Below are 16,188 nucleotides of genomic sequence, written 5' to 3'. Positions count from 1 at the left end.
GGAGATTCTTAGCATACACAATAATGAGCTAACTACTAAGCTAGAAAACATTAGTAGCACCCCAGCGGCATGTTTAATTGAAATTCCTAAAATTATTAAGAAAGATGCCTCTACTTCTTGCTTTGATTTAATTGATGATTCTAACCCCTGCAACCAAGTTCTTGTTAAGAATATTGTTGTAGAAACATGTTCGAATGAGGTTGCAAAGGAAAATGAGCAATTAAGGCAAGAAGTGGCTCGTCTAGGGAAGGCATTGTGCAACAAGAAAGGCAAAGCCAAACAAATCCAACCTCCACAGGATAACACCACTGCGGAAGTGAACAAGCCTATGTAGGGAGAAATAGAGATGGCAATGGGTAAATACCCACCGGGTATTACTACCCCATACCCATACCCACGACACAAAAGTAACCCCACCGGGTCACCCATATACACTGGTGGGTATGGATTTACCCCCATACCCATATCCATGTGGGTATGGGTCACCCATCGGGTCACCCGTACCCACAAAAATTAAACATCTATCAAAATATTATACTATACAAATGTCAAGTATATCCATATAAATACCATTACAAAATTTTCTAGCATCATTTAACCATCCATTCAACACACCAAAGATAATTGGATAAAGTAGTAACACTAGGATAGTACTACATAGCACATTACATGTTCCATTACATGGTCATTAAATTATCGTTAAGCCTTCTATGACATTATGGTCTAAAAGGTTGTTAATAGTAAAAAATATGGATGACTAAAGTCCAAGTTCATGCTTGGGCTAAGTTTATATTGGGTATTTTATACCCACGGGTTAACGGGGTATGGGTAAAGGCGGAACGTTCTAATACCCGTTTACCCATTAGGTGAAGATTTTTGCCCAATAACAGACCCACGGGTAGAATATTTATCCCACATACATACCCTAATGGAGTAAATACCCATCGGGTATCGGGTCGCGGGTACCCATTGCCATCTCTAGGGAGAAATTGTGATTTGTAGGCTATGCCACAAGGAAAGCCACAAGTCTTTCCAATGCAAGGCGATGACCGGGGATAAGCAAAAGCAAAAGCTCAAGCAAAAGTCATCAAGCAAAATCTCCAACACCTACATCAAAAAGGTGGACAAAAAGGCTGCTACACCATATTTGATCAAAAAGAAAAAGAATGGAAAGGTGATAGCAATCAAGGCCAACAAGCAAGCCAACAAAGGAAAGGGAGCCAAACGCATCTGGGTGCCAAAGGAAATAATCTCAACCATGAAAAGCACCAAGAAGGTTTGGATACCGAAAGGGAAGTGAGTGGACCAAAGGTCAACAGGAAATTTGGAGACTTGGCAAAGTTGGGATGTATATCATGGGATACATCATATTGGATCAATTTTATTGCCAAGTGGGTTAGTGAATATTTTGGACCCAAATTTCCCCACCCATGACTAAGGTAACTAGATTCATTGTATTTCTTATTTTTAGATATGCGTATCTATTTTCTTACATCTAGTTTTACCTTTCATGCCTAGTATTACATTTTGTACTTACTTTTGCTTAAATGTATGCATACTAGGTAAATCACATGGTAGGACAGCTTGTTTTAAATTCATACACTTAAGCAAGCCTACATGATTTAAAATGTTTATTTAAGCACGACACATAGCTTCTTTATCACTCCATAGTAAAATGATGCATCAATTGATATTGTTAATACTGCAAGTGATAAAACGCTCATATTCTACAATTTGTATCATTTCACTTATATGTGCCAAAGTTCGGATTATAGATAATTTGCCCCTCTTGATATCAAATCAAAGTGCATGTCTCCTACAAGTATTCAAAACTTGTATGCACACCTTTAGGGGGAGGTTACTCTATAATCTAAGACTTTGAGACTAACATCTTTTTCAAGTCCATTTTTTGTGATATTCTCATTGTAAGGAAAATGAAGTCCCCGGAGAATGACAACAAACTTCCACTGCAAAATCTCCAAGAACTCTCATGTCTCACAAGCACGCCATTGACTTTCAATTGGTATCTTTGAGACTACATTTAGTATCATTTACATGTTTTCTCCAATATTTGATTAGACTATATTTCATATCATATACTTCCATGTTGCTAAAAATGCATAAGTGATTAACTCATATTCTGTTACCTATGCATAAGGGAAGTTAGTCTATTCAAATCATGTCTTGCACCTCTTAATTTCACATGCTTTTCCTATGTAGAAGATCTCTGTCAGGGGGATTATTTCTTTGTCTCAAAAAAAGGGGAGGGAAAAAAATCTTTCTAAAGAGAACACTCATTTAAGGGGAGTAACTATTTGATGGCTCCACTAGTACCCTTCATGTGGTTTAATTTAATATCCCACTAGTGGTATCATCTGAAAAAATTCTTAATGAGGGGCAAGCTTTATTTACTTCCTACATGCTTTTAATGTCTTCCTTTTCGGTGGTTGATGCCAAAGGGGGAGAAGTTTTAGGGACCAAAGCAATGAAAAACGTATCAAACACCAAACACCACCAAATTAAAATTTTAATCTGCAAGTGGCTTTTCAAGTGGTTTTGGTTATTTGGTCCAAAATAGAAAGTAAGTGAATTATGGAGTTAAGGGGAGGCTTAAGTCCATAATATCACATTGTGGGGACAAACATGCATCCTAGCAAGTAGATTGCATATTTTCATTCAAATACTTGTATTATTTGCTTGCTTTGGTTGTGTTGTCATCAATCACCAAAAAGGGGGAGATTGTAAGGAAAATGGACCCCAGGCCATTTGGCTAATTAAGTTTTGGTGTTTGATGATTAACACAATCTATGAACTAATAAGTTTCCTAGTGTTTGTGTTTGTAGTTCACAGGATGCTAGAGTTACTTGGACCAAGGAATTGAGGAAAGCAACACCTCAAAAGAAGACATTAAGTAGATCAAAGAAAAGTCCAAGAAAAGAAGATGTGTTGCCTGTGGACATTCTGTGCATGGCACACCGGACTATTCGGTGGCACACCGGACTACCTGGTGCACCAGGGAACCGCAGCCAAACGGCTAGTTCCAGGTGGCACCCGGAGGGAAGACCACCCGACTGTCCGGTGTGAGGACCGGACTATCCAGTGTGAAAAGCCTGCGGCGCCAACGGTCATCTGCTCTAATAGGGCAACGGCTAGGCACACCGAAGAAGGAACAGTACGCTGTCCGGTGCACCACCGGACTGTCTGGTGTGACCGTAGAAAGCAACAGCTTTCCTCCAACGGCTATATTTGTGTTGGGGGCTATAAATACACCCCCAACCGACCATTTCCAAGTGTGGGAGCCCAAGAGATATACCAAGGCATATAGTAGACATTCCCAAGTGCTCTTACACCCAAGTGCTTAATAGAATCACTCGGTGATTAGCGTAGGTGCTTTGCGAAGTGCTTAGGTTAGTTAGACCGCTTTAGCGCTTGCTCTAGGTGAACCCTAGTTAGTTGAGTGAGTTTTGTAAAACCACACAACCCCTCGGCTCTTGTGCGAGCCGTTGTAATTGTACCGAGTGGGGCGAGAGTCTTGCGAGACCGTGATAACTGTGTTTGTGTCACAGCCGCCACCGTGTACCGGAGGGAACAAGGCCCGCGGTGTTTTGGCCGGAAGCTCGATAGTGGGGACAGCGAGGAGCGTCCGAGAGGAGTCGGAAGCGGAGCACCACTTGCACGTGGAGAAGGCACGTGGCTCTCTACGGAGTTACTCGACCGAGGTGCTTGGCCCTCGTGTGGGCTTCCCTTTGCGTAGGGGCACCAACGAGGATTAGTCGGAACCTTGCGCGGTTCCAGATACCTCGGTAAAAACACCGGCAACATCCATGAGAGTTTGCATCCCTACTTTGCCCTTTAAGTTTCTGCATTTACATTAAGCATTTAAGTTTCAATCTTGTATTCATACTTATATAGTGTAGATTGAAACTTAGCCATTGCGGTAGAGATAGCAACACTTAGACAAAACCTAGTTTGCACATTCTAGTTTGATTATTTGCATAGGTTTTGCTCTAGGGATTTATTTGTGGCCTAGTTTATAGAAAGTTTTAGAAGTCCTAATTCACCCCCCCCCCCTCTTAGGCGCCACCCGTTTCCTATAGTTGGGTTTGCTTCAAATTGGTTACAATACCAATTTTTCTTTTTTTTCAAGTTTTTTAATGGGTATCTCCTATGTCTAGCCCTCTATTTGGCAAGATGAGAGATGGTTATGGTAAGAAAGACTAGGTGGAAGAAAGACACCATCCTTCTTGTCGATGTTGATCTCCTTCTTGAGTCTAATTTAGGAACCATCGGTCTTGGTGTTAGATACTATCATCTGAGTTGGGATATCAATTGTGGGTACATGGGGTAGGTAGGTTAAACAAAGTTTTGCTTTGCTTTTGGGATAAATGGATTAGGCATCCTGTGATGTAGGTTAGGTTGTTGTTCACGGACGAGTTGGTGTAAGGCACCAATTTAGGTTCATGTTTTATCGGAGTGGGGTCTAATCTATTTCACCAGGATTAACTAACTGGTTAAGTAACTCACTTTAGATTAGATCATAGCAGCTTAGATGGAATCTAGATTAGATTGGTATGACTAGCTTAGATGGATAAGATCTAGTTAATTTTGGATTAGGTCATGGTTGTTACTTCATGATGAGATAAGCAAAGTGGTTGGGTTGAGATGGGCGGATAAGATAGAATCTTTTTAAGGTATGATGTATCTTGTTAGGATAAGGTATCTCTATGAAAATGGATCTATTAAACTAGATATATTTTTAATGGGGATTAATCTAGGTTGGCTATTTATCTTATAACACATTTTTTATGCCTATATGTATATGCAGATGCAATTGTGGACATTACTCCACAACTCATCACACTCAATCAAAGAACCAAATCAAACAGTTATCATAAGAACAAAACATTCAAGCGTATAGATACCTACAAAAATTAGTTTTGTTTTTGTTCCTAAGATTAGGTCTCCTATTCCTAAAGGCCACTTTAGGTACAGGATTTCAAAGTGTGAAATCCACTTTTGTCTTTAGAAAAGAAAAGGTAAGAGTAATCAGAGTAAAGCAGTAGAAGATGAGAAAAGATTAAGTTTAGAAAGAATCAGAGTAGCAAAAGTAAGTAAGTAAGGGTTGTCCAGTTCTATCTAGGTTTCGTCCTACAGTCAACATCGCTCTGATACCACTTCTGTCACACCCGGGTTTTAGGGGTCCAAAACCCGGGCGCGAAATAAACACCAGGTGTGCTGGGACCAAGTCTCACACATATGATGAATAGTGGTACAGAAACAAATGACACATCTTTAATATATAATAGGAGTTCTGTACAAAATAAATAAATAATTACATCATAAGGAGACAACATTCCAGCAACCCAAAGTTGACTGGGAGACGACGGCCTAGACCTCTCACGAACTCGTCACAGCATCCTCCATGCGCCTCATCCTGCGGTGCCTGTTCTTGACCTGTGGGGGTGTGAGACAGCAAGAGTGAGCTCACATACGTTCATCGCTCAACAAGTTGTAGGGAATAATGTGCATGAACTCACCAAAGGTGGGAGCTCACGTGAAGTGTAAGGCTTACCAAAGGAGGTGGTTGAAGCTGAGCATTATGAAAAGGGAAATAGGGTCAAACCTTTTTCCTAAATGATTTTGGTGGTTGAATGCCCAACACAAATAATTGGACTAACTAGTTTGCTCTAGATTATGTATTCTACAGGTGCATAAAAGTTCAACACAAACCAATAAAAGATCAAAGTTAGGGTTCAAAAGAAAGGAGCAAAAGAAACCGAAGTGTGCCCTGGTCTGGCGCACCGGACTGTCCGGTGTGCCACCGGACAGTGTCCGGTGCACCAGGGACCGTATAGTCTGAACTCCTCAGCTTCGGGTTTCTCCAGGCGCACTCCGCTATAATTCACCAGACTGTCCGGTGTGCCACTAGACTGTCCGGTGCAGCAAGCGGAGCAACAGCTACCAGCGCAACGGTCGACTGCACAGTGCTCTAACAGAGCTATAGTTCCCGGCAGAAGTCAGAGCAGGCGCAAAAGACGGACCGGACAGTGAACAGTAGCAGTCTGGTGCGGCACCGGACTGTCCGGTGCACCGAGATGTTAGAGCTCCAACGGTCGATACCGTTAGAACCCTAACGGTTGGGTGACGTGGCTGGCGCACCGGACAGTGTCCGGTGGCGCACCAGACTGTCCGGTGCGCCCATCGACAGACAGTCTCCCCAACGGTTGAATTGGTGGTTAGGGCTATAAATACCCCCCAACCACCACCACTCCAAGCATCCAAGATTTTCAGACATTGCATTCAATACAAGAACTCTAGACTTCACTCTAAGACACAAAACAAAAGATCAAATCCTCTCCAAGTCCCAAACTCACTCCAAAGACTTAGTGGCTTGTGAGAGAGAGACATTTGTGTTCATTTGAGTTCTTGTTCTTGGATCGCTTTCTTCTTCCTCATTCTTGTTCTTCAAGCAACTTGTAATCAAGCAAGAGACACCAAGTTGTGGTGGTCCTTGTAGGGGTCTAAGTGACCCATTTGATTAAGGAGAAAACTCACTCGGTCTAGGTGTCTGTTTGAGAGAGGAAAAGGGTTGAAAGAGACCCGGTCTTTGTGACCACCTCAACGGGGAGTAGGTTTGCAAGAACCGAACCTCGGTAAAACAAATCACTGTGTCATCCGCTTCATTTGCCTTTGATTTGTTTTTCGCCCTCTCTTTCGGACTTGGACTTATTTCTGACGCTAACTCTAGCTTGTAGTTGTGCTTTAAGATTGTAAATTTTAGTTTCTACCTATTCACGTCCTCTAGGCGACTTTCAATTGGTATCAAAGCCCGATGCTTCATTAGAGTTTAACAACTCGAAGTGATGTCGAGAGATAACGCCAAGAGGGAGATCGTGACCGGTGAGAAGTCCACAAGCCACGGGAAGGCTCCATCAAGGGAGTCCGGCAACAAGCTAAAGGAGGGATCACCTCCTCACAAGTCGCATCGGAGTGGCGACAAGAAAAAGAAGATGAAGAAGGTGGTCTACTACGAGACCGACTCTTCGTCGCCATCCACCTCCGGCTCCGACGCGCCGTTCGTCACTTCTAAGCGCCATGAGCGCAAGAAGTATAGTAAGATGCCACTTCGTTATCCCCGTATTTCTAGACTCGCTCCTTTACTTTCCGTCCCATTAGGCAAACCACCGGTTTTGGATGGTGAAGATTATAATATGTGGACTGATAAAATGAGGCATCACCTAACCTCACTCCACACAAGTATTTGGGACATTGTTGAGTTTGGAGCGTAGGTACCATCGCTGGGGGACGAAGGCTATGACTCGGATGAAGTAGCCCAAATCAAGCACTTTGATTCCCAAGAAACTACTATACTCCTTGCCTCTCTATGTCGAGAGGAGTATAATAAGGTGCAAGGGTTGAAAAGTGCCAAGGAGATTTGGGACGTGCTCAAGACCGCACATGAAGGAGACAAGGTGACCAAGATCACCAAGCCGGAAACGATCGAGGGGGGAGCTCGGTCGGTTCGTCCTCAACCAAAGAGAGGAGCCACAAGCCATGTACAACCGGCTCAAGACCTTGGTCAACCAAGTGCGCAACCTCGGGAGCACCAAGTGGGATGACCATGAAATGGTCAAGGTTATTCTTAGATCACTTGTCTTTCGTAATCCCACTCAAGTTCAATTAATTCGTGGTGATCCTCGATATCAGTTAATGTCTCCCGAGGAAGTGATAGGAAAGTTTATGAGCTTTGAATTGATGATCAAGGGCTCCAAACAAATCATCAACTTGGAGCAAGGCGGCACCTCCACACCCGAGGTGCACCCGTCGCATTCAAGGCGACAGAAGAAGAAAAAAGGATTCTACACCAAGTAGGATCCCCATCGACGCCTCCAAGCTTGACAACGAGGAAATGGCGCTTATCATCAAAAGCTTTCGCCAAATCCTCAAGCAAAGGAAGGGGAAGGACTACAAGCCCCGTTCCAAAAGGGTGTGCTACAAGTGTGGTAAGCCCGGTCATTTTATTGCAAAATGTCCTATGTCTAGTGACAGTGACAGGGGTGACGACAAGAGGGGGAAGAAGAAGGAGAAGAAGAGATACTACAAGAAGAAGGGCGGTGATGCCCACGTATGTCGGGAATGGGACTCCAATGAGAGCTCCACCGACTCCTCCGACGAGGACGCCGCCAACATCGCTATCAACAAGGGTCTTCTCTTCCCCAACGTCGGCCACAAATGCTTCATGAAGAAGGACGGCAAGAAAAAGAAGGTACAAGCTAGAACCACCCCCAAGTATACTACATCTAGTGATGAGGGTAGTTCTAGTGATGATGAAGAAAAGGAAAAATTAAATGAATTGATAGGTGCTATTCATGAGAAGGATGAACTCTTGGATAGCCAAGAGGAATTCCTTATTGAGGAAAACAAAACACATGTTAAGGTAAAAAATGCTTATGCTCAGGAAGTAGAGAAAAATGAAAATTTGAGTAAGGAGCTTAGCATTTGCAATGATACTGTTTCCAACCTTAGAAATGAGAATGCTAGTTTAATTGCTAAGGTGAAAAAATTTAATGCTTGTAATGATTCAATTGTCAATCTTAGAAATGAAAATGATAGTTTAATTGCTAAGATTGATAAATTGAATGCATCACCTTCTAGCCTTAAAATTTAGAATCATAAATTAATTGCTAAGGCTAAAGATTTAAATGTTTGCAATGATGTCATTTCCAATCTTAGAAATGAAAAATGTTGTTTTACATGCTAAGATTGATGAATTAAGTGTTTGCAAACCATCTACATCTAATGTTGATCATGTTTCCATTTACACTAGATGTAGAGATGTTAATGTAGATGCTATCCATGATCACCTTGCTTTAATTAAATAACAAAATGATCACATAGCTACATTAACTACGAAAATTAATGAGCATGAGATATAAAATGAAAAATTTAAATTTGCTAGGAGCATGCTCTATAATGGGAGACGCCCTGCATTAAGGATGGCATTGGCATCCAACAGGGAGGTAATGTCAAGCTTAATGCCCCTAAGAAATTGTCTAATTTTGTTAAGGGCAAGGCTCCCATGGTTCAGGATAACGAGGGCTATATTTTATATTGTGCTGGTTATCCCAAACACAAGATTAGGAGAATTCATGCTAGGAAGTCTCATTCTATTTCTCAACATGCTTTTATGTATAAGAATGAGGCATCTAGCTCTACGCAACCAACCCATGTTAAATTGCCTAAAAAGAAATCTCCTATTGCATCAAATGAGCCAATTATTTCATTTAAGACTTTTGATGCTTCTTATGTGCTGACTAACAAATCAGGCAAAGTAGTTGCCAAATATGTTGGGGCCAAACACAAGGGCTCAAAGACTTGTGTTTGGATACCCAAGGTGCTTGTTTCTAACATCAAAGGACCCAAGACTGTTTGGGTACCTAAAAACAAGGCCTAAATTGTTTTGCAGGTTTATGCATCCGAGGGCTCAAGTTGGATCGTTGATAGCGGGTGCACAAACCATATGACAGGGGAGAAAAGAATGTTCTCCTCCTATGAGAAAAACCAAGATCCCTAAAGAGCTATCACATTCGGGGATGGAAATCAAGGTTTGGTCAAAGGACTTGGTAAAATTGCTATATCACCTGACCACTCTATTTCCAATGTTTTTCTTGTAGATTCTTTAGGTTACAATTTGCTTTCTGTATCTCAATTATGTAAAATGGGCTATAACTGTCTTTTTAGTAATACTGGTGTTACTGTCTTTAGATAAAGTGATGATTCAGTAGCATTTAAGGGGGTGTTAGAGGGTCAGCTATACTTAGTTGATTTCAATAGAGCTGAACTTGACACTTGCTTAATTGCTAAGACTAATATGGGTTGGCTCTGGCATCGCCGACTAGCCCATGTTGGGATGAAGAATCTTCACAAGCTTCTAAAGGGAGAACACATTTTAGGACTAACAAATGTTCATTTTGAGAAAGATAGGGTTTGTAGCGCATGTCAAGCAGGAAAGCTGGTTGGTGCCCACCATCCACATAAGAACATCATGACAACGGATAGGCCACTGGAGCTACTCCACATGGATCTATTCGGCCTGATAGCTTACATTGCTTGTAGTTGTGCTTTAAGTTTGTAAATTTCAGTTTCCGCCTATTCACCCCCCCCCTCTAGGCGACTTTCACATTGCTTTTAAAGTTGGTTAAAATTTTATTAGCAATTACTAAGTATAAGTAAATATCAACCCAATTAAGTAGTAGAACAAAAGTAATAACAACACCTGCGATGCAATGCATATGACAAATTGAATTTAGTTCCATAAATTAATCATGTGAGGGTCCGAGCTGCTCATGACCATGAGCACGGCTGATATACCAGTTTTACACTCTGCAAAGGTTGCGCATCTTTACCCACAAGTCATGTTACCCATCTACCACGGGGTTGTACGGGCCCCATACACCTCTACCAAGGAAGCGAGGCAGGGTAACACTACGAGGCCTTTACAAAGTTCCACTAGCTTCAGAAAACCCGCTACAGTTTCTAGGAATCTCCAATGCAGGGATCCCTCGCCTGACCGCCATCACAGCAAAATCAACCCAAGGACCTCCCTACACTGACCACTCCCCTACTGCTCTTGCCCCTTTCGGGTAAGGTAGTCCTCCACTAGCTTTCCAAAGTAGTCAGCCAAGGGTGTCCCATACCACCCTTGTGGTAGCACTGTTTTCCTGGGTGGTCGCTCCATGTTCCAATTAACATAATAATCTTATCAAGAACAGTAAATAATAACTGATAATAAAAGTATGATAATGAATAATGTGTATCTCTATACCTAAAACCACATATAGCAATAGCAGGTACTACCCAAGAATTCAGTGGTAAACAAGGTATAAAGATAGTCAAAATAGGGTAACCTATTGGGTCCCATCAAAATTAACATATGCAGATCATTATGATCACATAGTTATATATACCCAATATGAGTAATTTATATAGAATAACTCACTATCCTATTTATTATAGTTTTTTATAACCAACATTTTAAATTTACTATTTATTAAATTTTAGGGAAGAAAGTCTCAATTCATAACTTTGTTATAATACGCTTAAGATTTTAAACCTTTAGGGAATTTTCTTAACTCACCAAGATACGATTTTAGAGTGTTACAAGAAGGCGGTGTGTGAGAGCACCTAGAGGGGGTAAATAGATGATCCTGCAAAATTAGCTTTAAACAACACAAACTTGGTTTGTAAAATATGTTAGTGAGAACTAAAACCAAGTTAGGTTACGAAGAGAGGAGAAAAGAGAACTCTTCACTTGATTGCTCCTTTAAAATAAGTATTAAAGTTAGTAGCAATATTATAAATAAATATGAGAATTAAATAGATAATAATCGCAATAAGCAGAATGGTCCCTCTCAGGCCAACCGTTCCATCCGTATCCATTTCTATCACATCATCTCTCACGTCTGCATGAACATGTGCACATGGTATTTCCTTCTCAAATTTAACCCGCGATATGAAAAACATCGTTATCAATCTTTCACATCTCAAAATAACTCTACATAAATTTTAGTATTTGTTTTATTTAGTTCAATGAGAAAAAGATTTGATTATATACATTGTAGTACACCTCACGTTCTGCTTGGACACCTCTATATATCTTCCTCTAGGCCCTATACTCCCTGGCCCAATTAAACAACACGGCATCATGCAGTACCAAAAGACAAAAACAATTTCTAGTAGTCGAGTGCCTCCTCTCTCTCCTCGATACCACATAATATGATATATCACATGGCAGACGGTAGATAAAGTAGGCGGACTTTGCTGGGCATAGAAAAAAAAAAGGATCGGCGCCAATTACCATGGCACCGATCTTCTGTCACGTAGACGCCAGATCAGCGTGAAAGAGTGAGATCTCGACGCCATCTTATATTGGCGCGCGAGACATGCAAACTCGGTACTAATAATAATGGCGCCGGAGTAAAGGTTCATTTTTTGAATTGAAACTTAAAAAGACGTATTTGTAATAATCTTACAAAAAAATATCAAAATAAAAAAAAAGTCAGCGAAACAACGCTTCACCTATTTTAAAACGGGCCTCGGCGCTCGCCCTCTTGGCCACAGCGCGCCTCACAGCGACACCCACAAGACCACGCCCCCGGTCGTGCATCATCATCATCGCTCGCGTCTTCGAGTTCGAGGACATGGAGAGGCCGCGTTGCTACTCTCCGCTTGCCCTGCACCTCCTCCTCTGCCTCTTCTCGCTCCGCGCCTGTTCCGCCGCGTCCATCACAGCCGGCACCCCCGACGAGTCGGAGCTGTGGGGGTACGTCGAGGTCCGGCCAAGTACGTAACAACCCCTCCCTATCTCGTTGCGCTTCAGAGCCTCTCCTCGTCGAAGGCGAGGTGTCGCCGTTGACGACGCTTTGCCGCCTTGTCGCAGAGGCGCACCTGTTCTGGTGGTACTACAAGAGCCCGCAGAAGACGTCGACGCCGTCCAAGCCATGGCCCACGGTCCTCTGGCTGCAGGGCGGCCCGGTAGGCAGCTGCTGCCTCGTTCTCTCTTTCCCTCCTCACACCACCACAATTTCTCGGCTTCGGCACAGGAGGGCATGATCCGGCCTCTGTGCTTCATTACGGGAGCACGGTCTAGCTACCTGATGAGCGAGAGCGAGTGATCAACCATGGTTGTTTTGTCCCTCTCGCAGGGCGCGTCCGGGGTCGGGCTCGGCAACTTCCTGGAGATGGGGCCGCTGGACGTGGACCTGAAGCCGCGCAACTCGACGTGGCTCCACAAGGCCGACCTCATCTTTGTGGTCAGACCAGAGAGCGATAGCTGATGCCTGATGGCGGCTCTCTTCTCCTCTCTTCTGCCCCCCGCTCTTCTACACCTTTCGCTGTCGTGATGTCCTCGCTGACCGACTTCTTCCATGGCCGGGCGCGCGCGCGCAGGACAACCCGGTCGGCACAGGGTACAGCTACGTGGAGGACGACAGCCTGTTCGTGACCAGCGACTGGCAGCAGGCCGCGGACATGACGACGGTGGTCAGGGCGCTGGCGAAGGAGGTGCCCACCCTGGCGAGCAGCCCGCTGTTCCTGGTCGCCGAGTCCTACGGCGGCAAGTACGCCGCCACGCTCGGCGCGTCCATTGCCAGGGCCGTCCGCGCTGGCGAGCTCAACGTCACGCTCGGAGGTTCGTAAGGTTACTTCCGTTCCATCTCCGGGCTCCGACTCGATGAACCAAATCGACGTTGGGGGAGCAGAGCAGCTGACTCGATGAAATTCTCGTTCCCTCCTGCTGCAGGTGTGGCGGTTGGAGATAGCTGGATCTCGCCGGAGGATTTCACGGTGAGGTTGACCATTCCTAGTTTCGTTAGTGCAGAAATAAACCACGGACACATTACAGAGCTAATAGTTACCTGCTAAAATTAGCTAAATACATTTAGTCTAGCTAATAATTTAACTATTAGCTATTTTAGTAAACTAGCGTATAGCCTGTACTAATATATTATCTAGCCAAACAATAATTTATATTGTTTGTTTACCCTTTAACTTATTTAAGTTTGATTATATAATCTAGAGGATATCCAAACCTATAAAACTAATAGCTAGAAGCTAAAACTAGCTATCTCAACCTAGCTAAAACCAGCTAATAAGTGATTGGCGATTAAATTGCTCCGAACCATTTCTACCTATTAGCTTATTAGAAAAAGGGACGTGGATAGCTTATCAGAATAATCTAGGGTATTAGCTTTAGATTTAGAACATCCTCAGCTAATAATAGTTAGCCAGTAACAATTAGTTGTAGAGGTTTGGCTTCATCTAGACTAATGCTACTAACCGAGACTAAATTAGACCAGTGATTTTAGTCTTGTTTTCCATCTGATCGGGACTAAAAGATGAAGACTTGTTCTGTACTAGTGTTCTCTTGGATAAATCACAAATGATGAATACGCATGTGATAATTAAAGTGAGGCCTGAGTGCTGCTGCAGCTTTCCTACACACCGCTGCTTCTGAGCGTGTCGAGGCTGGACGACAACGCCGGCGACGAAGCAAACAAGTAAGGCAGCAACAACACGCACACTGCACCACCACCATTTGCATGCATAAATTTCTCTTGACGCTTAGCGCACCCCCATCACATATATGGGCATGCGAATTTGAGTTCAGGAAGGCGGAGACGGTGAAGGAGCAAATCGTGGCGGGGCAGTGGGCCGCCTCGCAGAAGTCATGGGGCAGCCTGCTAGATTTCATCGACACAAAGAGCGGCAACGTCGTAAGACTAGTTTACTTATCTTCGTTCTTATATTCAAACTTCACTCTTCGAACAATATAATCTACAGTGCAATCTCTTTTTTTTGGCAGGACGTTTACAATTTCATGCTCGACTCCGGCATGGACCCGGTGGCACTGCCCGTGGGTTCTTCATCACTGATGAGCAGCTTGCAGGCGATGAAGTACTCGACGTACGGCCAGGACTCCCAGCCTGGCTCCAACACCATTGACGGCATCATGAATGGGGTCATCAAGCAAAAGCTCAAGATAATCCCCAAGAACTTCACGTATGTCAGTCCATAGCAGTGCTCATATCGCATCACAAGTCACAGCCGGTTTCCTGCTGCTAATATAATGCTGCCTGTGACGCTGGCTGCGCTTCCAAATTAAACGTCTACAGGTGGGGGGAGCAATCCGACTCGGTCTACAACGCGCTGGTCAACGATTTCATGAAACCGAAGATCGATGAGGTAAACGGATCGAGCAGATCAATGAAAAGCGCCCTCGATCAGTTTCTGAAATTTATCCCTCTTTGTTTTCTTATTCAGATTGATGAGCTGCTGTCTTATGGCATTAATGTGACGGTGTACAATGGCCAGGTCAGTAACAGTCTGCAACTTCTTCTTACGATCCCCAGCAGCTCAAAACTACTCGGAGCTCGTCATCGGTTTTTACTGCATGCATGCGTTCTGTTAGTTCGATTAGTATTACACTGCCTGGCATCCTATCTGCTATAAAGCCGTCCACTCTTTGTAATTAAAAAAAAAACACAGATCATGAAAACTAGAAGACAGACCAGGATAAGGTCATTGGATAGTGGCTTAGTGAATGATTGGCATTGACTATAATAATATTCGAAGTTGAGATTATTAGCATTTACTAATAAGACTGCATTTTTTTCATTACTGAACTTGATATATACATGACTTTTCCTCTATCTGAAGCTCGACGTAATCTGCTCGACCAACGGAGCAGAAGCATGGGTTCAGAAGCTCAAGTAAGTTTTTTTTTGCGACCTATTCCCTTCCCTCCCCTTCTCTGGCAGGATTTCAACGATGCATCTGGATTGCTCGTTTTCAGATGGGATGGTCTGAGGACCTTCCTGAGCCTGCCAAGGCAGCCCCTCTACTGTGGCGCCAGCAAGGGTACCAAGGCCTTTGTCAGGTCCCACAAGAACCTGCATTTCTACTGGATACTTGGAGCAGGGCACTATGTAAGTCCCAAGTCTGAACCCCAACTGTGCCGTCTCATCTGAGATCTGCTTCCCATGTCTGTGAGAGTGTGAGGTTCTTAGGTTTGGATGAACCAAATAAAACCTTATTTGTTTTCTCGTGGGATCATCTCTCTGATTGCATTGCAGGTGCCTGCAGACCAGCCCTGCATCGCGCTAAGCATGATCAGCAGCATAACCCAGTCGCCAGCAAGCTAGTTCACTGACTCTATGTGGTGTATGCCAAGAACAAAGGAGGCGTTGAAGCAGGTAGCGCAAGGTCCCGGAGGACCATTCGGCGTTCTTGAAGTGCGGTATAGGTTGGATACCTGAAAGACGATGCAGTTGACAAGGACATTTTTTTTACAGAAAAAGATCCGATAAAAACATATATGATCTACGTATTACAAAATATTGTAAAGAGGCCGGAACTTGTTTTTTTAATAATAGAAATGTATCTGGCTTCATCCTGGTCCAAATAACGTGCCAAATAACGTGAAAAATACATTGCCGCATTCTCTAGCTTGCGGAATGCCTGCAACATCGGCTCCTGCTCCTCAGACATTGTATTTGGGCCCAAGATCCAAGCCAATGCATTCGACTGAAAATGACATACAAGAGATTTTGGTCAGCAAAGTTGTCAAATTTTGACAGCTTCGTTTCTTGTTAGCTAGATAGATTAACAGATCACAGACGTCATGTCCAT

At 43.4% G+C, this 16,188-nt stretch overlaps 1 protein-coding gene across 1 annotated transcript; it reads left to right on the top strand.

Moving 5' to 3' along the window:
- The first annotated feature begins 12,190 nt into the window (after positions 1-12,190).
- On the top strand, positions 12,191-15,958 carry LOC100280301 (Serine carboxypeptidase-like 51). Its single transcript, NM_001153228.1, has 13 exons — positions 12,191-12,342; positions 12,440-12,534; positions 12,705-12,812; positions 12,949-13,189; positions 13,301-13,344; positions 13,990-14,057; positions 14,168-14,273; positions 14,363-14,559; positions 14,673-14,742; positions 14,821-14,871; positions 15,217-15,269; positions 15,353-15,485; positions 15,633-15,958. Exons 1-13 carry the CDS (start codon positions 12,201-12,203, stop codon positions 15,699-15,701), a joined length of 1,377 nt encoding a protein of 458 aa, NP_001146700.1. The 5' UTR covers positions 12,191-12,200; the 3' UTR covers positions 15,702-15,958.
- The last annotated feature ends 230 nt before the right edge of the window (positions 15,959-16,188 follow it).

Source organism: Zea mays, chromosome 1 (assembly GCF_902167145.1).
Source record: "Zea mays cultivar B73 chromosome 1, Zm-B73-REFERENCE-NAM-5.0, whole genome shotgun sequence".
NCBI classification, from domain to species: Eukaryota; Viridiplantae; Streptophyta; class Magnoliopsida; order Poales; family Poaceae; genus Zea; species Zea mays.
Note: the sequence above shows the minus strand (reverse complement) of the source record. Positions and strands in the feature narration are given on the sequence as shown.